Below are 24,376 nucleotides of genomic sequence, written 5' to 3' on the forward strand. Positions count from 1 at the left end.
CCATGATGGAAGAATTTGCTAAGTCCTGATTTGCTATAAGTGATATGGATGCTTCTTCTATGCTCCCAGAGTTTTTTTGGGCAGAGGCGGTGCATTTGAATACGTTTTATCGGTTTTATCACAGTGAAAATGTCTTTTTCTGACACTCAGTTGCTTGCACCGGGCGGGACTCGAACTCACAACTTTGAGAGTCGAGTTAGAAATCTTATCCGCCCAAGATCCAACGGTTTTGTCTATTGCACCACTGAGATCCCTGGTTACTTACATGGGAAGATGATGATCATGTAATTATCATCATAAGATTATGATAATTTACACTTTTGGAACTCAAGGAACCTAGTTCATAGTAACATTACTGGGTATGGGTAAGATTTCTCTAACGCTTCACTAGTGAACGATTCACTTGTGAGAGGTTCACGAGCTCTTCCCTTCACGACTGCTAGAAAAGATATTCTGTAACTTTGCGTGAAGCGAGAGGAGAAATGTGTTGAAATTTTCCGTAAATTTAAGATTTTCATCAATATTTCAATTAAGTAACTATGAAAAACACTAGAATTGAGTATTACAAAGAATGTAGTGTTGTTTTTTAAGTTTAATATGGAAGTTTTTTTCACTGGCTTCACCGAAAAATTGACAAGTGAAACACATAACCTCAATGTGATCCTTTCACGTGAAGCTGTCGCAAGTTACAGAATCTCTTTTGCTAGCACTTCAGTGAAGCATTCACCAATTTTGACAGGTGATGACTTCACAGACGTAAGTTTAGAGGAACTATGATTGCAATAGGGCTTTCCGTAAGCAGGCTAAAAAACCTGCGAACCTACAAAACTTGCATAATAAAGCGAGCGCTCTACAATTTTCTTTACTACGGAGTTTCCAATCATTCTTTTTAATAGTATGAGTCGCATCCTGCTGATAATGTAATGTCAAAGCCACGATTTGTGATATTATTGAGAATTTCACCTATCCAAATGATTTTATCTGTACATTATATTGGAATAGGATGATTGTGTTAAATAGAGATATTCCCTCTTTTCATTCTCTGATATACATAAATAAGTTTAGATGGGAATTCTTTTTTTTTATAATTCCACTCGAGATGATCTTTATTGTTTCCTCTATCATCTATTACACCCCATCTCTCCTCTCTATCGGTGGTGCAGAAGAAATATTTGCAATTTCACAGAGACTTAGGCACTATGTCACACATCTGCTCGCTTTAACAATTAATTTAGTGTGTGTCCTTTTCCATCGCATATCGAAAAAGTAGCGTGAGAATATGATTACGCGCTCTCATTCTATCTTGCGATACACGCGCTATAGCCCACTCTTTAGTTCATCAAGTTTCTAGTCACCCATACATATGCATGGTGTATGTACAGCCGGGGTAAAGGAAATGCGAGCTCCGCCTCAAAGCCTGAGGTCTTGCCGGAGGTCCAACATTGCAAACAGTAGATTTCAGCCTGCCTTCCGGCTTGCATGTGTTTCGCTACCTTTTCCGATTCTTCCGTTTTATCTCGCTGCAGGTTTTTCACTCCCGATTCATTTTGTGCGTTTTTTTAATTTAATTGCGGATTATCCCACTGTGCTTTATTGATGAACTGGTGTTAAGGCTAACTTATGTAGTTTATTGTGTCTCTCAACTGGTTCTTGTTTCTCCAATTGTGACAAATAATAAATACAAATTGAAAAAAAAAATAATACAGAGTGCAGAACAAGAAGGAAAAGAGTGGAATTTTGTGTGAGTTCTGAAGATAAAGAAATCATTTGTGAAACAAACACTTGTTACCCCATGTACTGAGGAAAGAGCAAATATAGAGCCTCTATCAGCTTCGAGGAGTTTAGTCTCATGGGGACATGTTCTGAATATTATCAATTATGCAACACAATCTAATATGTGAACAGCCACTAATATTAATAAGGCACTGTGAGAATAGAGTGAAAACTTTGCACAACTCTCAATGGTTCTTGGATGGTGTATCTTCAAGAGTGGTGTTCTCAAAGTCACACATTCCATCTTCCATGATATGAATAATTTTGTGAAATTTGTGCTCAGTGTCTACAAACACTTAAAGTGATCACTTTTAACACAAAACCCTTTTCAAAGTGCTTTTCTTTTTCCTTTTGGAAGAGATTTATGGGATGAGAAATGTGCAAGTGGAAATATTGCAATATTGCAAGGACAAACACTTTTTTCACTGCAAGAAATGATTTTAATTATCATTAAGCACATCTTCTTCGACGATTTATTGGATAAAGTTCTGCATGTATTTCCATGATTGTGCTTTGGATACCAATTTAACACAAAATCACTGTCCATTGGAAACGGTGACAATATGGGAATCTGCAATTTCCGATCTTGGATTTTTGTGATTACACTATTGATTGCATTCGTAATCCAAGTAAGTGACACTTTAATATTATATCGTTAACGTCTTTAACTCTATCAATAAATAATCGGGTTATATCACACGTTTGCAAATGCATCGGAACGAAATAGTAGAAATCTTAAAAATTTGGGCTTATAAGGCCATTAGCTAAAAACGCTGGCTCTGTGATGTAGAGGCACTGGGTTCGATTCTCATACCATATTCGCGCATGGTGGTGAAAAAATGTTAATGTCTGAAATCTAATTGATTTCCCACTGGAAACTGTATGATAATGTCATAAACCAAATTTCATTTTTTTATGAAGTAAATTTAGATTAATTAATCGAAAATCCGACTCATATCAGTTACAAAAAGCCTCAATGGTTCCATTCGGTTACAACTTTTCGAAGAAACAAAGCCACTCCAGAGCCATACCAAACCTATTCGAAAATCTATCGGAATTTCGAATTTCGGTATTCTTGACATTTCAAACTACTGTAAACGTTTTCTGCACAAAGGGAAGCTTTTTTATATTTTGTGGAATTTCAGGATGGCAGAACGTTTGAATTGCTCTTTCATTAAAATAAATGTCCTTTTGATCTTGCTCACATTTGTGTAATTCGACGGTGTAAACGTTCGGCCTTCCAATGGGGTTTTCGGTAAGTTCTCTCTGATATACCTTCGAATCGGTAAAGGAAGAAACCTCAACCGGAGAGAGCTTTCAAATCGGGAAGGTTATTACTGAATAAGAGGATTTAATGCTCACTGAGCTTTAATATTGTCCTGTTCTCGAATTTCCCTACTGGAATCATCTCAGTGTTCATAGAACTTTAATGAAACGGTGATACAGTAGAGTCTCTCAAATTTGAATCTCTCAAATTCGAACGACGCGACGTTTGGATTCAAAATGTCAATTGTGGGGTTATGTTAAAAAATTCGTATTCTCGATGAATGAAAATCATATTTATGTGCTTCTTCCTGAATGTTATGATCGTATAAATTTAAAAGGAAGCATGTTACCAGTAAGACTTGTGAAAAAGTACGGGAATTTCATTCAAAATACAATTTAATCTCACATAAATTTCGTTAGTTTTAAAAAAAAATCACTCGAAACGGAGGTAAGAAATGTCAAAAATACCTCCCGAGCGTTCGAATTTAGAAGACGCTACTGTACTTCTGGGCAGTAAAATGGACAGGAAAATTCTAAAAAAAAAAAAAACAAAGGAATGGATATCCGGAATTTTGAAAATCTGCATTCGTAAATTTTGCCTTTGGTTTGGTTTCCGGGTATGCTTTATCTTTGCAAACTTCGTCCCTGAATATTTCGTCTTTGAAATTTTCGGCTTAGAATTTTTCGTCTTTTGTATATTTTGTCCTTTGAATTTTTCACCTTCGGGTATATTTGGTCTTACTAAGTTTCGTCACTGAATATTTCGTTTTTGATACGTTTCTTCTCCGGTTACACTAAAAATTGTTGTAAATTTCGTCTTAGGATTATTCGTCTTTCGTACATTCGGCCTTTGAACTTTTCAACTTTAGGTATACTTCGTCTTTTGTAAATTTCGTCAACTGAATATTTCGTTTGTGAACATATCTTTCGCCTCTGGACACTTCGTCTTCGTAAATTTCGTCACTGGATTAAATATTTCATTTTAGAGCTTTTTGAGTGAGGAACCTTTCGTCTGCGGATATACTTCGTATTTGTAAGTTTCGTTTTAGAAATTCTCGAATTTAGTAACTTTTACTTAAAGATATTATTCTCATTCGTAAATTTCCTCGTTGAATAATACGTGTTTGCCCGTTTCGTCTTCGGTATCTTTCGTCTTCCGATACATTCTTTCTACGTAAATTTCGCCAATGAATATCTCGTCTTTGGAGCCTTTTGCCTCCGGATATATTACGGTTTCGAAAATTTCGCTTTTAGTGGTTCGCCTTTGAACTTTTCGTTTTTGGTATCTATCACCTCTAAGTACACTTTGTCTTCGTAAATTTCCTCACGGCTCTGAATATTTCGTCTTCGAACTTTTCACCTTTGTTAATTTCCGCCTCCGGATACATTACGGTTTTATAAATTTCATTATTGAATAATTCATTTTCGAACTTTTCGCTTCTGGTATCATTCGCTTACGGATACATTAAAAGTTCGCCTTCGAACTTTTCGTCTTTGGTATCTATCATCTCCAGGTACACTTTGTCTTCGTAAATTTCGCCACTGAATATTTTGTTTTTAAATTTTTCGTTTAGGATACTTTTAGCCTCCGGATATATAATACGGTTTTATAAATTTCGCTATTGAATGTTTCTTTTTTGGACTTTTCTTTTCGTCTTTGGTATCGATCGCTTCTAAGTAAACTTCGTCGTCCTAAATTTCGGCACTGAATATTTCGTTTTTGAACGTTTCGCCTTCGGCACCTTTCACCTCCGAGTATACTTTGTGTTCATAACTTTCGTCTTAGCACTATTCGTCTTTCATACAGTTTGCCTTTAATTTGTTCTTAGGACTTTTCGTTTTTGTTTCCTAAAGCTACATCTAATATTAGTAAATTTATTCTGAATATTTCGTTTTTCACAATTTTTATCATTTTCGGGCACTTCGTCTTCGTAAATTTCGTCATTGATGCGTTCGTCTATAGACATTTCGCGTTCGAACATACTTATTTTGTGTGTTCAATTAAATTAACAACCCTGAGATTCAAGTGGAAAAACTATCCTGTATTATAATTATTTTAATTTAATTACACAGTATAATTTGTTTAATGTTCTTAAGGAAATGTTTTGCAATTATAAACGGAGTGTTTATTTCCTAATAAATTTTCATCGTAATTATTGCACTAAAAACCGCACTGCAGTTTAATTCAATTGAAGAATATAATAAACATTGCTAAGATTATTCATAAAATTTCTTCTACTTTATGATTAAGACATTTACACTAGATTTAATGTAAGTTTAATAAGAGAATAATCTGTTCAATCAAATACAATTTACAAAGTGCTTTAAATTGTGCTAATATTTGCAAAGATGTGTTCAAAAGCGTATTTTTTATAATTAAATAGCCCAAGATATTGAAGAAGCCACAAAAAAAAAGACGAAAAGGCTATTAACCACAAAAGAAATCCACGGTTCATTTCAACATAATGGGGTAAAGAGGAGCTATTTCTTTCGTTTGGCGATTGTGCCGCTCTTCTAATTATCATGGGATACATAAGCCAAAGCAGAAACATTATAAACCTTTCTTCGTATACATTAAAACATTTAGTATTTTACATTTATGTATTCTGACGCGAAAACAACTTTTTGTGCCACTGAAAAGTTCTCTTGAGAATGAAAAAAAAACACAGAATTCAAAAAGGGATATGCATGGTGTATAAGAAAAGAGTTACAACCCCCTTTTCGTTACAATTCTTTCGTTCAAAACTATAATTAGTTTTTATTTTATCCAATTTAATTATTATTGCATGAATATGAAATTCGAATTTATGAAATTACTTTTAATTCTCTTCTATCTGACTAATAACTCTGCTAATGAGGTGAGTTCTAAATATTTGGGTGGATTTTACTGCCACATTCAAGTAACTTCTCGAGATTAATAACATGAAAAAGAACACTAAGGACTATAAAAGAAAAATTCCAATGTAACAAGTGCAATTCAAAAAGCCGACGCATAATAAATTGTGGATATTATGGCTTGTAGTAGTAATAGAGAATCACGATAAGAATAATTCTGAATGAAAATTGAATTAAATCTGCGGGTAGGAAATGCTCGTCTACTATCAATGAAAATATTTTTAAACTACGATATGAATGACTCAATTTCTTTATTACATACTCTCATGGAATTTTATAAGAGAGATATTAAGATTTTTTTTAAATTTTTATTGGAAGCATTCACAGTGAGACATAATTGCAATAATAATTAAAGATTACATTTTATTATTTTGTAGATGGCTTTGTAATTTAATAAACACCAACTTTGTATGCCTAAATAGATAAAAATCATAAAAATCTAATAATTTCTGTTATTTTAAATCGTTTTAAAATTTTAACGATTTCTACGTGCAAAAAGATTTGTACGAAGCCCATAATTTGATTGACATTCCACTGATATTGTGTTAAATTGAAACATCACGGTTAATTAGAGGGTATAATCGTATACAATTCCACACTGTGAATTGCAATCAAAAATTAGCCACAGAATTTGATCATAATAGCCACATAAAGGATTTAATTTGGGGTTACCCACGAGTGTGGTCCCCAAAACTTTAATATTTGGCAACATTGATGTCCCTTTGCGGAGAGAACCTCCTCTTTTCACTGTAGATTTTCAACTTGTACAGCCTTAGGGCATAAACAATTACGAGCGGTGATTCCACGCGACTGAAACTGTTAAAGTGTCATAAGACGATGGGTCTTTATAAATCATCGTCACATGTGATTTCTGCAGCGTGTTAAAGGGAGGGCAGTCTCGTCTTATTTGAACAAATGATTTTACTTTGAATAATGCATAATACTGCCTCATAAATAAACTCTTTGGAGGTGAACATAATGAGCATGCTAATTAAGTGCAAAAGAGATATCGCTCATTTATTATTACAGAGGCGTATGATGCTTTAATAGATTGTGAGTTATTGGTGTCTTCAAAAGGGAAATTAATTAAATATTCATTTTATCTATTAATTACACCTACAATTTTTTTTTTAAATTATCCATCGAAAAAAACAACTTTTTAATATGTTCGGAAGGGTAAAACCATCTTAAAATGAGCACAAAATTTTTATTCTTACGACTTTAGAAATTTATCGACGAAATACACTACGTTCTTCGACCCTTTTGACGGCATACTACAGTAGACTCTCTCAAATTCGGGCATTTGGGACTGAAATGTCACCCGAATTTGACAGAAATTCCGGCGTCAAACTATTTGAAATGCAACGATTTTTTATTCATCTGCGTACTCGTATTAAGTTTAGACACTCATACTTATTGTGAATTGTATTAAAACTTCTTAATAATGCAAAATCACATCATAACTAAGTCAAACCGTGGCCAATTTGGGCGTACAGTAGACTCTCGCTCAATTGACTCTTTTTCAATCGGGCGAAAAATTTTATTGACAATTTTCACGTTTAATTATGAAGCTAATTTGCTCAAATTCGCTGTAGTTCTTCCTATTTTATCGTGATTCTTTATAATTGAGTGCTTTTTGTGGAATTTACAAGGACTTTGACGCCCAAATCTATCGATAAACCGGATGATATTTCGCCACAAATGCCCATTTAAGACAGAGTCTACTGTATTTGCTTCATTAATCATAGTCAAACTTGAAAAACGTCAACAAACTTTTTTCAAATTTAACTGCCGCCCAAATTAAAAAGTATCCCGATCTTAAAAGAGCCGAATTAACGAGAGTCTACTGTAATTCAGCATCCAAAAAATGACGAGTTTTAAGACCTATCCCTCAATTCTGAGATAAAACTTTAAACCTTTGATCTTTAAATCTGCCCTAGATAATTTTGCTCATCAATAAATGTTTTCCAAGTAGAATTTTGTTTTGATGAGACACTATGTAGTTTTCAGCTTCCACAGCCGTCTTAACGCTTGTGACCAACCTACAGAGCAAAACGGTGGAAAACCTCTGCCTCAGGTTAAAGGTTAACTGTAGGAGAGACCGATCGAATTCTTTGTTATACCTCTCTTCAAGGAGTGTTACTTGGAACCTTATCGATAGTTTATCGTCTCTGTTTCTTTCTAAAATCATTCTGAATACATTTTAAAAAGAATAAAAATATAGACATAGATTTGGGTAATATTTCGGCCACCTTAATTCTCATAGTTAATGCCCTTCCGGATTTTTTTTCCAAAATCTTATTCACATCATCTCGTTCAACAAAAGAAGTGGCCAAAATTGCAAGCTGGCCGAAATTTGGCATAGTTACTCAAAAAAATGTTATACTCAATAAAAAAAGTAAATGAATTACTTAACAAAAAATTATCAGCATTTAACGTAACTGCGATTTTTAGTGAAACAACAATTTTTCATTTCAAAGCAAAACAAGGGACACGCGACATCCAAAATTTATTCAACGAATCTCGTGAAAAAAAGCTTTTACGGATAGGGATAATAGTTTAATTAGCTAATTTAGTTAAGTCAAATAAAGGTACTTATTATCTCTAGAATATTTAACATTGATATGTTACATTTTGGAAAATTGTTGTAACTACCAAAATCTCCATACATTTCTGTAACGATTTTATAAGCAATGGAACTTAACTTACAGTTTATTAATACTTCTGTCGTTATTTTGATTCAATAGTATCAAAATCAAGGTTCATTTTCAAGAGAATAAAGTTGATTTTGATCATATTTAGCTTGGCTTTGGAATGGTTTTGTTTCGGTAAAAATTTATTTCAGAGCAGAACCAATATTTACCTTAAAATTTTCGGCTTTGTTTATCTCAGAATTGAGAGGTCAATCTAGAAATCGACCAAGGTTTCTGTATCTTTATACGCCTGGAATTATCCTCATTTTCGTAAGATTACGGAGGAGTAGGAATCTCAAGGAGTAATATCCATTTAAATCATGGAAACGATGTATGGGGAGAAATTTCTACTTGATGAAAAAGCTTAATAAAATATTGCTTCAAATTCGCTGTCTTTAAAGTTTTTCTGTGAAATTGAGCGTTTTATTGATTAGAAATTACTTGAATATCATTGAGAATGTAATAAGTATCGATGCCTCTAATTTATTTCCTAAACTACTGATTCAAAATATACCTGTAATTCAGAGGTGAAATCGTCAAATGAAAATTGTACGTCAATTGTCAAAACGCTACCTGGACAAACTTATTTTGACGTTTATTTGGTTTTAAACAGTTTTTGCTCACCCCTGCTGTAATTAAGTAGATTAATTATCCGGCTCGAAGGACCAGGTTTATGATTAGAAGGCTTTAAATGAAACACCAAGCTCCCGATGATAAAGATACTAATTAAGGATCCCATCAAATATTACTACAATTCTCTAATGACAGAATTTGCCACACGAGGTTACTTGTTTGACAGTTTATTTAGTTATTAAAATTTCCGCTAGAAGCGTATGGTGTTCTTCACCGGGTGTTCTTTATCTTCGATGTAAAAATCACTATCCTTGAAGTGTTTCGATTAGTTTATGCATTTTGCATCCCGTAGAGATCGTCGCCGTAAAACTGAACACGAATTTTATGGGAAAGATTTTCTTCTGAAACTTGTAATTGTCATTTAAAGCCTAATGATGGCGCTGTACCATGAAGTTAGAAGTAGGATTACTCGATGCAAATATACTGAAATACCGCCATCTGACGGTTAGTTAATAACAAATTCGTACTCCTACAAACAGAAAAGTAGCGATTCTTTTTGCAATTCTTTTTAGAAGAAAAAAATCAAATAATTCATACAGATAAGGTTTGCTTCGTTAAGTAGAATATATTCTTTAAAGTTGACTACTGAACATGGTATTATCTAAAATGATCATACGCCTCTGTTATGAAGAATGAGCAATAATATTCTGAACGCCATAGCATAAATAAGAACAATTAGGCAGTGCTTTAACTAATAAGGGCCTTTTTTAAATGCAGGTTTCCTCTTCTGGATACTTTGAATTACAAATCCTGGAAATTTCCAACAGAAACAATCAATTGTTGACGGGATATTGTTGTGGTATTCCAATGGAAATAAGAGCTTCACGACTAAATGGTAAGGGACTAATGTGCCCTTTGGAATTTAAATTTTAAAAAGATTTCAATTAATTTTGGGGATATTTTTTTCTATCCAGGATGTCCTCCTTGTGCCACAGCCTTTCGATTGTGTTTAAAGGAATACCAGAGTTCGCAGTTAACCACCAAAGGATCCCTAAGTGGATGTTCATTTGGAAATGCTAGTACAGCTGTTTTAGGTGGTTCTAGCTTTGTGCTCTCAGATCCAGAAATAAGTTCAATTGTTCTTCCATTCTCCTTTCGATGGACGGTAAGTCTTGCAAATTTTTTATTCATATTTTTTGTTGTTGTATGTGGCAAGGGAAAATTTTATCGGTAGAAAAAAAAATTCGTGTTTGCAATTGCAATGATGAAATATTTCCCATATCTTCTCCCCACAGCAGTGTCTCTTTTTTGCCGTTTCGGCTACAAGTTAAAAGTATGATAGATAATACCTACAAAACAATGGGCAACATTCACGAAGCTCAATACAAAAAGTTCCATATGATCTTGTGTGTACATTTTCTTATACATGAAATCAATACTCTGTTTTCTTCTTAAAATTTTCTTTCTTCCTGCACTCTGGTAATAGATGGATTAACAATATGAAAATATGGGACATATGTATAAATTGGATAAAGGATAACCATGTTTTACCATCTCTCTCTGTATCTATGTTCTTATTGTTAGAGAGATTGTTGCACTTTTGCCAACAATCTCGGATTTCAAATCGTGTTAAAAATCTTACAATCTCATACAAATGCTACACTTTGGGAACGTGTGCTGGGAAATGTGACAATCAAGTTTAAGAAAAAAAGAGTGGGGAAAGAAAGTGGGGGGTCACCAAAAACCAAAAAACGATATCTCTTACCGTTTGGTCTGTAGGTCAGAGACAGACAAATGAAAAAGCAAAGAGTATAGTAGATGTATAATTAAGAGAAAAATGAGAGATAATATCATATTATTAAGTGTCTTCCTTTTCTTAATTTGAGCATTAGAGAATACAATAAAATTTTATTAAAACGAATTTATTAAAAAAAAAAGAGATCAATGATTTATAAAGACGACTTGATGATGGTAATTATTAGAGTTTCATAAATGCTTAGCAATTAGAAGTCTATAAAAACGTATGTGTCACTCTCATTAGACAATCAATTACCAGCTCGTAATGAACCATCATTAAATAGATTGAAACTTTATGTACAGCATTCAATGCACCGGGCAAGTCATAGAGATGTGAAAGAACTAAAAGTTGCACATATACTTCTTTCCTTTCCACTCTCTGTGATTCTTCAGTCAACAGACTCTTCTTCTGTCACATGTAAGATTAATATTAATACTTTCTGTATTGCGAACACTTGTTAACTACGAACGTGAACATTGGCGTACAAAATTATTCGAATACTGCTCGAAACTTGGTTAGCACTCTTGGAAAATTGCTCGAATTGCTTCTCAGATAGTTCAGAAAACAATTAATAGGAACAGTAATATTTAATTAATTTTATTTCTTAATTCCAATATTATTCCAATTTAGCATACTATACACCGGTCTTCCTGACTTTTCTTAATGATCACAATGAACTAGATAATATTTTCGATACGAGAATTATTTGAAAAGAACGGATAAAAGAACTAATCTCTTATTCGTTCCTTACGTATCCGTTCCTTGGCGGAAACTAGGCTAAGCCTCCAGTCTGAAACCCTTAAGTAACCTTTAGGCTAGAGGTTTAGCTTAGTTCCTGAAGGTCTGAATATCCTAACCTAAAAAAAAAAACAATCAATTTTATCAGATTCTCAGAATCAAACAAATCAATTGTCCTTAATAATTCAATTCTAAGTTAGTTTTTTTTTCCAAAAATATTGAGTGGTAAGAGATTAAACCAGTTAAACAATATTAGGACTGAAACCCTTATGCCGGCCTCAGACTAGATGTTTAGAACAGTTCCCGTAGGTTTCAAAAATTTAAATAACAAGCAATTTTACTGATTTTTAAGAAAAACCGGAAAGAGAGGAACATACTATGCAAAATTTCAAATGGAAAATTATGTGTGTTAGAAAGAGTACACTCTAGTGTACTCCATGCATGCCAACTGTGATTTGATCAGTTTTCGAGCGAAACGAAAGAGAGAGGCGTGATAAAACACTTGCTATCTTTTTTTGCCATTCTTGCAGTGCAGAAAGTATTAATCTTATATGTGACATGGTCGTGAGACTTTCAAGTCAATCGGATGTAAATTACTCTAGTTCTATTGCTAGCCGCGGAGCGCCTAAAAAAAGAATTGACTCTCAGTCCGCTTTGTAATAACCCCTGAAAATTTCATATTAATCGATTGATTATCAAAATCGCAAAAAATTCACAAGAAAGAACCACTAATTTTAGGCGTTCTCCTGGATATAACCCCTTAAGTTAGCTTATGATTTCAGCTTCTCTACTCGTCGCCAAAGTTTTTATGTTTCGAATTGTTTGAGGAAATTTAATGCTATGTGTCAATGGTATTATTTTTAGCACTTTTTAGTTTCTAGGTTTTTATTTTATTCTCAAAATATTTTTGAAAATATTCGTGGCGTCTCTTTTTGGCAGCTGGCGTCACTCCCAGTCTCAAGTCCTTTTTTCGTTAAGTCACTTCGTGCCCTCAGCGCCCCCACTCGTCTAACCCGTCTAACAATAAACGTTCTGGCGTAAATGTCATTTTCAAAAGAAACCAGTTAATAGTTGTCAGAGAATGTACTTGCAGCGAATCGTATAGAAACTTTTAATAGGATATTAGAAATTCAAGCTCATTGACAATATCTGTGACATCTTTCAAAGTTCCCAGCCAAATTGGTTAGTCTTTCAGAACTTCTCTTCTCAATTTGATCTGTATTTCCGCAGTTGCTTCTTCAATGCTAATTTATAAGTCATTCATAATAATTGGAAATACCGCAGAAATATGTTTTGTAATGGAAATATATTTGTCTCACGACTTGTAATATTGGCTATATAAGATAACCTGTCATACATATTTCAAAATCAACGTCTCCCTTATCTTAAAATAATCAATTGCAATAATTTAACATAAAATGTGCTTCTCAATAAAAAGTTCATTCTTTATTTAATGCTGTTTTTTTCTTCTTCTATCCAGAATAAAGCACAATAGCTTCATAGTTCAAAAAGATAAATATATTTCCTTTACAATTCAACGATGGTATCAGTGCGTATGTAAAGATTGCTATTACTTTGAAATAGTTTTGTGTTAGTGTATGGCTAATCTATTGAGGAGGGTTTTAACAATGCAAAAACACAAAAATTCAATGCCTAAGACATATGCGATAGTAATTCTTTTTTTCACAGTTTTCATTAGTGGAAGAACCTATTCAAATAATTATGAAGAGCAATAAATTACAATTAGTTTAAATTTCGTTGTTGTGTATTTCTAATTTTGACTTTGATTGAATGTAAATTTTTATGACTTCGTTAGAAAAAAAAGCGTAATTATTCTATATGGTTTCGGCACTATTAAGGAATGCTCATCATAGATTCCTAACTGTTTTGATTGGAAAAGAAATCTATCAATTTTAATTATTTAATTAGGTGAATAAATATTTTATTCTGAAATTCCTGCGTCAACGTATAATACTTACGTATACTTGCAAAGTCTTTTATCTCTGTTTTTATGGTTAATTACTGAAAATGGCTTAATTGTCACAACACGAAATGATGTATCAATGTAAGAAATAAAAATTAAGAATTTGTTTATTTGTAGAAGTCTTTTGTCTTTTATGACTTGTAATAAATTATTCGGAAACCCATAATTTTTACCATGTGATTTCTTTTCTTTCACAATTATCAACGGTAGAGCATTCTGCGAAGAGCCTTAAGCCTTGATTGAGGATTTTGTACTTAAAACTTGTTGAATCTTGGGATATTGTACCGCAAAAAAAATAGTTATGTTTCGGATAATTAAGCATGAAAAAGGCAATAAACCATTTTCCCATCTTCTCTCCAGTGAACTCTGATATTCCTCTCTGGGTATTCCTATTTCAAGAGCTTAAAATGTAAAGATATAACAAAATAATTCATTATTTACTCTTTTACAATATTTCTTCTTAAACAAATGTGATCCACCATCGGTGTATGCCTTTTAATTTTAAGCCTCCGACAAAGTGAAGATGAAATTTTGTATAAGAAAAAGGTAAAAATTAAACAAGTTGGAAAGTTTAAATCTTGGATCACAGAGAGAGAGACCTACAAGAATTCGACATTCATCTGAAATGCAAATAATGTCCATAGGATTTTCTTATATTTTATCGATCATGAAAGAAATGTAACATCACTTTCTATGCTCATTATTGCCCCTATATATTGCAAGTGATTTTCCAAGGCAGCAAGAATGGGTTCAATTTGAATTTACAAGATGCAAAATGGAAGCTTCATGGAGTATTTAAAAAATTTCTCAACTGACGGGTCTTTATAAATTTGCATTTAACATGTCATCTCGTTATATTCTTGTATTTCAAAACAGCAACACTATTCCTTGATTTTAACTCGAATAAATGGACCTTATGTATTTGCCAATGAGAATTAAGCACTCTGCTCAGAGGTTTTTCTTTACAAAACAACAAACCTTGCATCCTCCACATTCTAATGGTGTTCTCACACCTGCTCGATTTTCTTAAATTTGTTACGTTCATTCCAATTAGTGCAAAAGTTTATCAAATCAAATTTAAATTGAGTTTTCTGTTAGGAAATTGAAATCTGGAAAATATCTGCAGGTTTCATCTGGCAACCCTAATCGATTAACAGCTATGAAACAAATAAACTCAAGAAAATATGGATTGAAGAAACAGAAAAATACTTAAATTAAACACTTTCCACAAATCCCTTACTAGTTAAAATCCAAATTCAACTTGTGACAAACGAATTTCACAAAATTAAAATTCACTAAATGGATTAAGACGGCGATGGATGATATTAAATAAATTTTTGCTTCGTTGCAAAACCTCTGTATAAATTTGATTTTAAGAGAACATGTGCAGAAATAGTATAAATTATAAATAAATAATAAAATAGGGGAAACTGGGGCACCATCAAACACGGGGTACCACCAAACACTGGGATTTTGTAATCGGATATTAGATATCAGAAGATAAGACCTATAGGAATTTAAAGGCACTATAGGGATGCTTGTATACTGAAGGAATGGTCGCGATAGTCCAAGTAGTTTAGAAATAAAAATTACTGTTTGGTGGTACCCCGTGTTTGGTGGTGCCCCAGTTTCCCTTAATTAACTTTGTTAATTTTCGACGACTCTTTTCAAAATTAGCTTTTCTGTGGTGTAATCCACTCAAAATTCAAAAATGATTTTTCAAAAGCGAATATTTATGACTGCAGCAAATTATACTGATTGGTAAAAATGGTTATATTGATCCGGTGCACCTTTTAGATCAGGAAACATAGAGTCAAAATTCACATACCTTTCTTTCTTAAAAGTTTTACATATGTCTGTCCTACTCTTTCGCACTCTTCTTCTTCTTTTGAACATCACACCAAATTAAAATTAGTTCAGTCCAATTTTGAGACAGACTTATGCAAATCTTTTGAGAAAGACAGGGACGCGAATTTTGATTTTATGAAATTTTATCGATCTAAAATGTGATGTGTGCCGAAGGCATTAAAATAAAATTTGGTCAGTTTATTTTAAAACAAAAAGTTGCGTTTATATTTAAAACGAAAAGTATAAAACGTAAACACATAAGTCTATTAAAATATTTTTGATAAATAGATAATGACGAATTTATGGACTATCTTGACATTTTCAATTCAATTTTAAGGATTTATCAATTTTAATTTTTTTAATGACCAAAAAATATTTTTCTACTGATCATTTTGAATTAATACGCACTGACTAATTCAATTTATTTTCACTCACGAATCTGCAAATTTATTAATCAAAAAGTTTATTCCGATTTATTTCAAATTTTTAAGATAAACACAAGGGCGTAGTAAGAAATGGGTCGTGCCCCCTCCTCCTTAAACCCTATTTAACTATTTATGAAAAGAAGTACAAATTAAACTAAAAATCATTAAAACTTGGCTCATCTTAAGGACATTTTTAACCAAGAAAAGCCCTTTTACTGGTTCGAGAGCTCTTCTCCGTCAAGAAATGGATCCAAAGTTTTTCTCTCCAAAATATCTAAAGATTTGACTGGAAATTCAGTATTAAAATATCAAAATTAATGTTCAAAACTAAATTTCGACTTAAAATTTTTAATTGCCAACATTGGAGAATTTTTGTATATCAAAGTTTTTTGCAAGCCCATGCCCCTTATTTCCGATTAAGGGGGTAGCCTAAATTAGGAGGTCGAAAGTCAACTGTTTTTTCTCAATTTTCTTTAGAAAACAAAATGACCGAGATTCTTGAAAATTTTGGTACATGTTTATAAGGGAAAGTACTCTCCCTTCGAACGTTTATGCCTTCGAATAATGTGAATTTTCTTTTATTTTCCTAAGAGACTTACACATAATTATCACGTAATTATCAATTGATAAGCTAACTAGTATTTGATAGAAATGTGTAAGTCTCTTAGATAAAAGAAATTCACATTATTTGAAGGTATGAACATTCGAAAGGACAGTACTTTCCCCTACTATTCAAAATACCTATTTTTTTCTAAAAAGTATTACAAAATGGCGGATTAATAAGTTATTCTCGACATTCCTTTGCTTTTGTATTTTTAACTTTAAAAACACTTCAAATTGGCTTTTGAAATTTTTCTGGTATATTCTTAGATAGCTTATCTATCGATTTATGCAATAAAAATTGATATTTTTGACCTTGTAATTCAGGCGACCCCCTTAAGGCAGAATTACATTGATCCTATACATCCCAAACGTTATCTTTCAAAATCCTTACGCTTTTTAGTCAAATTTATCGTTTTTTATTGAAATTATCACTTAAATTTTCCATTACAATAGGGGAAAGCACGCTACCTTCGGACGATTCAAGCTTCGGACAATTATTTTTTTTCTTTTTGTCCCTTATGGATTTCACCCATAACTCTTTTCACAAAATTTAAGGCATTGGACTAGCTATTAAAATATAATATAATAATATGCCAAATTAATTTATAACACATCGTAAAAAATTAATTGTTCGAAGTATAAATCGTCCGAAAGTAGAGCGCTTTCCCCTACTTGACTTAAATATTTCCAGAGATAATCAAGAAAATTATTAATAAAAAATCGAGGCAACCAAGTAAAGTTGTAGTCAATGGTGAAAAAGGTGTGAGTCTTAGTTAAATTAAAATTATGCGATTATTTAGTCTTTAATTTTTTGGTCATGATTTATCACAATTTTATCTCATATTTTTTACATTTTCAGTCTTTTGACCCATATAAAATTCAAACGGTAAGAGATATTGACTTCCGATTTCCAATGACCCCTCCTCAAATGACATTATCTCGAAGCTGATCTATTTATTTTTCTCCCTCCCACTTCATGTGTTCCATATCCTCCTAAAATACGTCAAAAATGAAGTTTTTCTAACATTTTTATTACTTTCATAAGGCTTAGAAAACGAAATGATCAAGTATAATAATTATGTCTCGATCTGAGAATTCTGAAAACAATGATCAAATTTATTAACTGTAAATGTTCTATAGTTAATGTGATTGTGCCCTTATTCAAAGTAATTCAAAAAGAATACAATTTAATAACAAAACTCCAGACATCTTTGGGTATTTTTTCCAATTTTCTTTCATACTCTCTTGAAGAAATTGCGTTTATCTTAGGGAAAAGAACTCTATCTTATTTCCGTTTTAATTATTTTTGACATTCAAATTGACCAAGTCAGAAGACGATAAGATTTCTGCGAAATAACATTCCCAAGATTTTGTTTTAAATATTATTTATTTTGAATCTCACAGGCAAGAATGTTAATGAAAGAGAGGTATTCCGATAAAGTGATAGAATAAGTTCATACATTCTGTGATAATAAGAAAATATGCTTCTATCTTGAGCTGCATATTCATTAAGAATCAAGAAGAAAAAGAGCACAGTGCAGAGAAGCATAGGGAAAAAAAAGAAGGAGTTCGATGTATGAAATTGTACAATTTTCTTTATATATCATCTTCTTCAATAAGTTTGAAAGACTTATCCACGTATTAAATACGTGTTATCCCATACATCCGATGTTCGTGACTACTTCATCGTTTATATTTATGTAGATACACCACAATATAGCTGGTGTTCTTGGCTTGTTCCTTTTGTTACTTCATTCTCTCCTTCTCCACTTAATTTAACGTTAACTATTTTATCTGACCGTCCAATAATTTCGCTTCTTCTTACTCATGTATGCAATTCTTTAAAACTATATTACAACCAGCCATCATTGCCATCATACCATTGCTTGTTTTGACATTTAATCCAATTTTTTTTTTGCCACAAATTCTCACTGTAACACCTTAAACTTTGTGTGATATAAGAATTAGGTTCTCTATTAAAATCGTAGAACACGTTTTATTCCAAAAATATTTTTCTTGAGAGAAGGGGGAGGGTTTACGATTACTAATCTATATTAGTGATCGTATCTTTAAATATAATCAAAATAAGCTTGACGAATTATAATTTAATGTTATATTAATGGCCAAAGAATTGATTTATGAGGGGTCATACAAAGACTTCAAGTCAATATCTCCTACCGTTTGCCCTCTGGATTAGATAGAAGATCTAGAGGCGGTGTAGAGCGTATGGCCCATTCGACAATTGTTAACCCAGTCGACGGCCAAACCCACCAATCCCAATCCTTCATTCCTATGACACACCTCACCCAACATCCCTAGGCGGGTGCTGAAGGTTGCTGGGGCTTTTGTTCATGTCAGCTGTCCCTGCACTTCAGTGAGTGAGCATCAGTCGCCGTGGACGGTTCACTCCAAGGAAGTTGAAAGATGGGTGGCACCTTCAGTTCCCCATTTTCCCTTAATAAGTTTATATAATTTCAGTCAGCCCCATCAGGGCTTACAGCGGATGGTAAAATGAACAAATCGGGTATCGGAATACTGCTTTAAAGTTCAGAATTACAAAATTCCATTACAAGTTACAAGAATATTTGGCTAGATGTTAAGTTTTACACTTAAGCCTATACTTCGGGAGGGAAATGCATATGTCTTTACCTATAAACACCCCAGGTGAGAAATTCGTCCACTACGTCTCTTCCCAAGTAATCTCATCCCTCTTGTTCCTGTAAATGATGCCTCAACGATTCCACAGTGCATATAGCTCACTCTGTGAATTTCAAGCAATAATTACTGTATACAAGTTCATTATCGACAACGTATCATCGCTTTTTTTGTCCAGACTTTCAAGGCAAGTTCATGAAATTCCCAAGATCAGTCTCACCAATAATGCGAGCATTTCGCCAATATCTCAGAACCTTCGCCATTGTTGGCTTTATTTTTATTTTTCTCAAACAATTTTAGATTTATCTGATCTTTTGTGATACATTTCCTACATATTTGCTACAACAATATTGACTACATGTTTTGATGGGTTTCATGTAAGCGCTGTTATACAACTTATCTGGAAGATCTCATTGGTCAGCAATTTCAAATCTTTCAAGCTCTTTTCACCGTGCACAATGAAATTCGGGTGAATTAAAATGTTTGACTGGTGGAGTCCTATTGAGTTGTGCCAATATCTTTTATTTAAATTTCTTTTGTAGGCGTTACTATTGGATTTTTCTTTTTTAAGAGACCACAAAGGTATTTCCGACACTAATTTGGTTTTGTATTTCTCTTTTTTTTCTTTTAGAAATCCTTCACTTTGATACTGCAAGCACTGGATTTGTACAATGTATCCTATCCAGGTTAGTAGAAAGATTTACAAAACATAAATTTATTATTTATTATTTCTTTCATTGTAAATTCTTTTGTTTGTGGGTTTTATACTTTGTAAAATTCTTTGCTCTTTAAGATTTTTTAACCTCAAATATTTGTCTTCCCAATTTAATTCAAATCTTTGTATATAGGGAAACTGGGGCACCACCAAACACGGGGTAGCACCAAACACAAATTTATATTTCTAAAGTATTTGGACTATCTCAACCATTTTTTTCAGTGGACAAGCATCCCTATAGTGCCTGTAAATGCCTATAGGTCTTGTCCCCAAAAGTCGAATATCTCATTAAAAAATCGCAGTGTCTTCTGCTACCCCGTGTTTGATAGTACCCCAGTTTCCCCTACATAAAATTTTTTCTTTGATTTGTTTTTTTTTTTCTTCAAATTTAGCTTAAATCATCCAGAATAAATTTTAAAGAACTTGCAACATGTTCTAGTATTTTTTCTTTGCTTCTTTTAACCTCACTTTTATCTCCAGTTAACCTTACTTTTTCAGAAATCCTTATCTCTATTCAAACAATTGCTATGCTTCCCTATTTAAATAAACTCTAAATTTTAAATAAATATTTCTGATTCCAAAAAGAATCGAGAAGTTTCAAAAACAGAGAAATCAATTTATAATTCGAACATAACCCTATTTTAACCTTAAATTTCAAATTTAAAAAATCCCAGTTTCAGAACGATTAATCGAGGAGACAACCTTTTCCGGAGTTATATTTCCATCACAAGAATGGCATACGCTTAATCCTAAAGGAAAGAATGCTAACATCACTTACAGGTCCGTTTTTCTTTTCGAAATTCAACGATTTTCGAATTTTCGACTGAGCTTTCGGTTTTGCAATTTTAGGGTACGAGTTCAGTGTGATCCTAATTATTACAACACAACTTGTACGACATTCTGTCGACCACGAAATGATCGATTTGGTCACTATACCTGTGGCGAGAAGGGTGATAAAGTATGCCTGCCCGGCTGGCAAGGTGTCAATTGCGAAAAGGCAATCTGCAAACCCGGCTGTGACCCGACTCATGGGAAATGCGATAAACCTGGAGAGTGCGAGTAAGTCAAAGAAAAAGTTTTTTTGTTGTTTTTATAAAAGAAATGTTTGCTGAAGAAATCCATTTGCACGATTTAGCAATATACGCAAGAGGTATACATCATCCTGGGATAGATTTAGAACAGAAGGGTTAATTTCCGTATAACCTCTCTTGCAATATAAATATTTATAGTAAGACCCAAGAGAGCGAGAGAGAGAAATGTCACTGGAATAGTGTGAGAAATTGTTGCATAAGAATCAGTATTAGCCCGGAGAACTGAACAATGGCATGTCTTGGAATTTTTTTGCTAGTACATTTCGCGATAGCTATTGGTCTTGTTTGACTCTTAGCGTTTCTCATCTCTCCCCAGAGTTGTTTGGCCTTTTTTTCCTCCACTTTATCCTTTGATAGTACATTAATAGTAGAGACAACCAATCTCAGCATATATGTATATAATATGTAGAAGAATTTCCCATTCAACGATAATGGACAAAAGACATACCCAAATAACATTTTCTGGTAAAAATTTTAAGGAAGGAAATGGTAAATTTTACGTTAGAAAAATTACTTCGAGTAGAGGTTATTTATGTAAAGTACATTTTACTTTAATTTTTCAATTTCATGTTACTGAACTGTTAGTAAACATGTCGTGCTTTGAATTGAGAACAGTTTTGTAAACCAGAACAACTAAGAGCTGTCGTGTCTTGAGTGAAGGACCATCGCACAGAAAAATTTCTTGTGGCTTCCAGTGTTGTCAAATGGACGACAAAATAACTCATAGTGAAATTAATTTGCAAATTTGTGATAGTTCTCGTGAGTTTTATTAATAAAATTATAGTAAAAAAAAAATTAGGAAAAAAGCATTTACAAGTAGTGTAGTGTCTTACGGTTCAAAAAATACAGTGCCGGCAAGGATGATGTGAAAATTAAGTGAAATATGCTCAAAAAACAGAAAAATATTTTTTCTGAAAAATAAAACATTATGGCTCACAAGTTCGCTCAAATTAATAGAGTGCTGTGGAACAGTGATTTTTTTATTTTAAAACTTATAATAGTAAAATATTTAAAAGATTTTTGCGAGGTAGTTTCCATGAAAAAAAATGTAATCATGGTCGGATGTCTCACTCAGCAATAGTAAGACGGAAAAATATCTTCTCAAATGTGAGTCTTAAATCAGTCAAAATTTGATCAATTCCGCTTGCATTTGATTATAGCACACATCCATTTGATTATATTTCTCAATGTGTAACTCATAGGAAACTCGAGCCAATCTGGCCAAGGTACCCATGGAGAATCCAGGGAACCCACCAGAAACCCGTAGAATTGATACATTTTTGTTTAGGAAACCCAGAGAACCCAGAATGATTTTTTAGAGAAAACGGGGAATTTATAAATATTTTTCAGGAAGCTCCGAGAACTTATAGAACCCGGGGAACCCATATATTTTTCAGAAACCGCAGGGAACTATTGGAGCCTTGGAACCCAGAAAACACATACACTTTCTCAACGAACCTGGGGACTCCATACATTGCTTTTAGGGAATCTATAATTTTTTTCAGGAAACTCAGGGAACCCATGACTTTTTAAAGAACACGGGGAACCTATAACAAATTTTCAGTAAACTCCATGAACTTATAGAACCCGGGGAACTACTACATATTTTAGGAAGCCCGGATAACCCTTATGTTTTCAAGGATCCTGAGAAACCTATAGATTTTTCAAGAAATTCGACGATCTTGTGGAACCACAAGAACCTATACATTTTTGGAAAACTTTGCTAACCCATATATTTTTTAGGGAATCCGAGGAATCTATATATTTTCTCAGTGAACCCGAGTAACCCATATATTTTTCCAGAAAACTCGGGGAACCCGTATTTTTTATAGGGAACAAGGGGAACTTATAAATATTTTCAGTAAACCAGGTTGACCCATTTTTTTCAAGAACCCCAGAATCCTGAATATTTTCAGGAAACCCGGGAAAACCACATATTTTTTAAAGAACCCCGGGAACCCATAATTTTTACGGGAAATCGGGAACTCAAGCCATTCTAATAGCTTATGAGTTACCCCTACGAAACCGATTTTGATGATTACTTTAACAGAAATGTAAATAAAATTTGGGGTTACATCTTTTATTTTACTTTCTTTTTGCAATATCTTACGTGCAAGAGTTAATATTGTGCTACTATGACTTCACGAAAAAATAACGTAGAAATGACCAGATTTTGCTCCTTGGGTAGGGCATAGAAATGCATAGTGGTGATATAGTAGAAAGTAACAAAGTCAAATTCCACGTGATTGTGCGAGAAAAAGAGTAAAAGTCAAAGTCGCAACGGAGGAATTGTAAATTGTAATTTAGAAGAACTGCTTAGGATGTTAACACTCTAGGAAAACTATTATTTCTCTTTCCATTATTTCCAAAGCCCTTTGTGTTAGCAATTGCTTTAGGAAGAGGGAAACATGAAGACACACAAACATACTATTTCTAGTTATTTGAATTAATTAAAGTCTCGCAATTAATTAAGGAAAACACCAAACAGTATTAATCACTGTGTAAAATCAACTGGTGCCTCATCAAGTGTTGTCCTGAAACAAATTTAAGTCATACCTCGTGGTAAATGGTGCAATAATGATTCTGCAACAGCTATTGCCATATCATCAGTTCAACATTTAAACATTTTATACACCACCAAATAACATAAAATAAAGAAATAAAATACCACCCAATTTTGAATTCAGAAAAGCTCTACCGCGAGAGAGTTCCTCCGAGTTCAAAGACAACGGTGTTGTACATTTTTATCTCGATGACTCCCAACAAGATGTGTCATGTGTTGATTTTTGATATGGCTTAAACCAGACTTATAAATTTGGAATAAAATTTCTCATGAAAGACAAATCCTCCTTCGGAAAATTATGACAGTTCTTGTTCACAATACATAGCGATGACCATATATGGAGAGAATAATTAATACATAAACAGCAATTCATTTTTTATCTCTTATACTTTCTTCTATTCACGGTGTTTCTTCCCATCCCCGATATCATCGAAACCGCCTTGGTAGAAGATTGTTGGGCTATGTTGATGATCAAATGAGGAAATTGCATAGTTTCAGACTTACTGGTCCATAATCACAGTAGGAAAATTGATCAAAATCGCTACACGATGTCAGAAGTTTACTTGGTTCTCCTCTCAATCATCTCTTGCATCAATTGCACACTAAAATACCAAACACGTACGCTAAAAGATGCATTGTAGAGGATCTGCTGCGACTAACTTCATTTTGCAAATAACTAAGAATAAAACAGCCAATTTAAAATGACTATTTTGAATATTGTTGACTGATTCTTGAATGCTTTAATGACTTCGTCAA

At 33.1% G+C, this 24,376-nt stretch overlaps 1 protein-coding gene across 1 annotated transcript in view; it reads left to right on the forward strand.

The window, feature by feature from the left end:
- The first annotated feature begins 1,435 nt into the window (after positions 1-1,435).
- The window catches only part of LOC129799843 (protein serrate), a 55,856-nt gene continuing 32,915 nt past the window's right edge, over positions 1,436-24,376 (forward strand). The window contains exons 1-6 of the mRNA XM_055844086.1: positions 1,436-2,402; positions 9,978-10,095; positions 10,175-10,365; positions 19,883-19,937; positions 20,641-20,746; positions 20,816-21,025. Coding sequence (XP_055700061.1) covers positions 2,337-2,402; positions 9,978-10,095; positions 10,175-10,365; positions 19,883-19,937; positions 20,641-20,746; positions 20,816-21,025 — 746 coding nt within the window. The 5' untranslated portion in view covers positions 1,436-2,336. The remainder of the gene's footprint in view (positions 2,403-9,977; positions 10,096-10,174; positions 10,366-19,882; positions 19,938-20,640; positions 20,747-20,815; positions 21,026-24,376) is intronic.

Source organism: Phlebotomus papatasi, chromosome 1 (assembly GCF_024763615.1).
Source record: "Phlebotomus papatasi isolate M1 chromosome 1, Ppap_2.1, whole genome shotgun sequence".
NCBI classification, from domain to species: Eukaryota; Metazoa; Arthropoda; class Insecta; order Diptera; family Psychodidae; genus Phlebotomus; species Phlebotomus papatasi.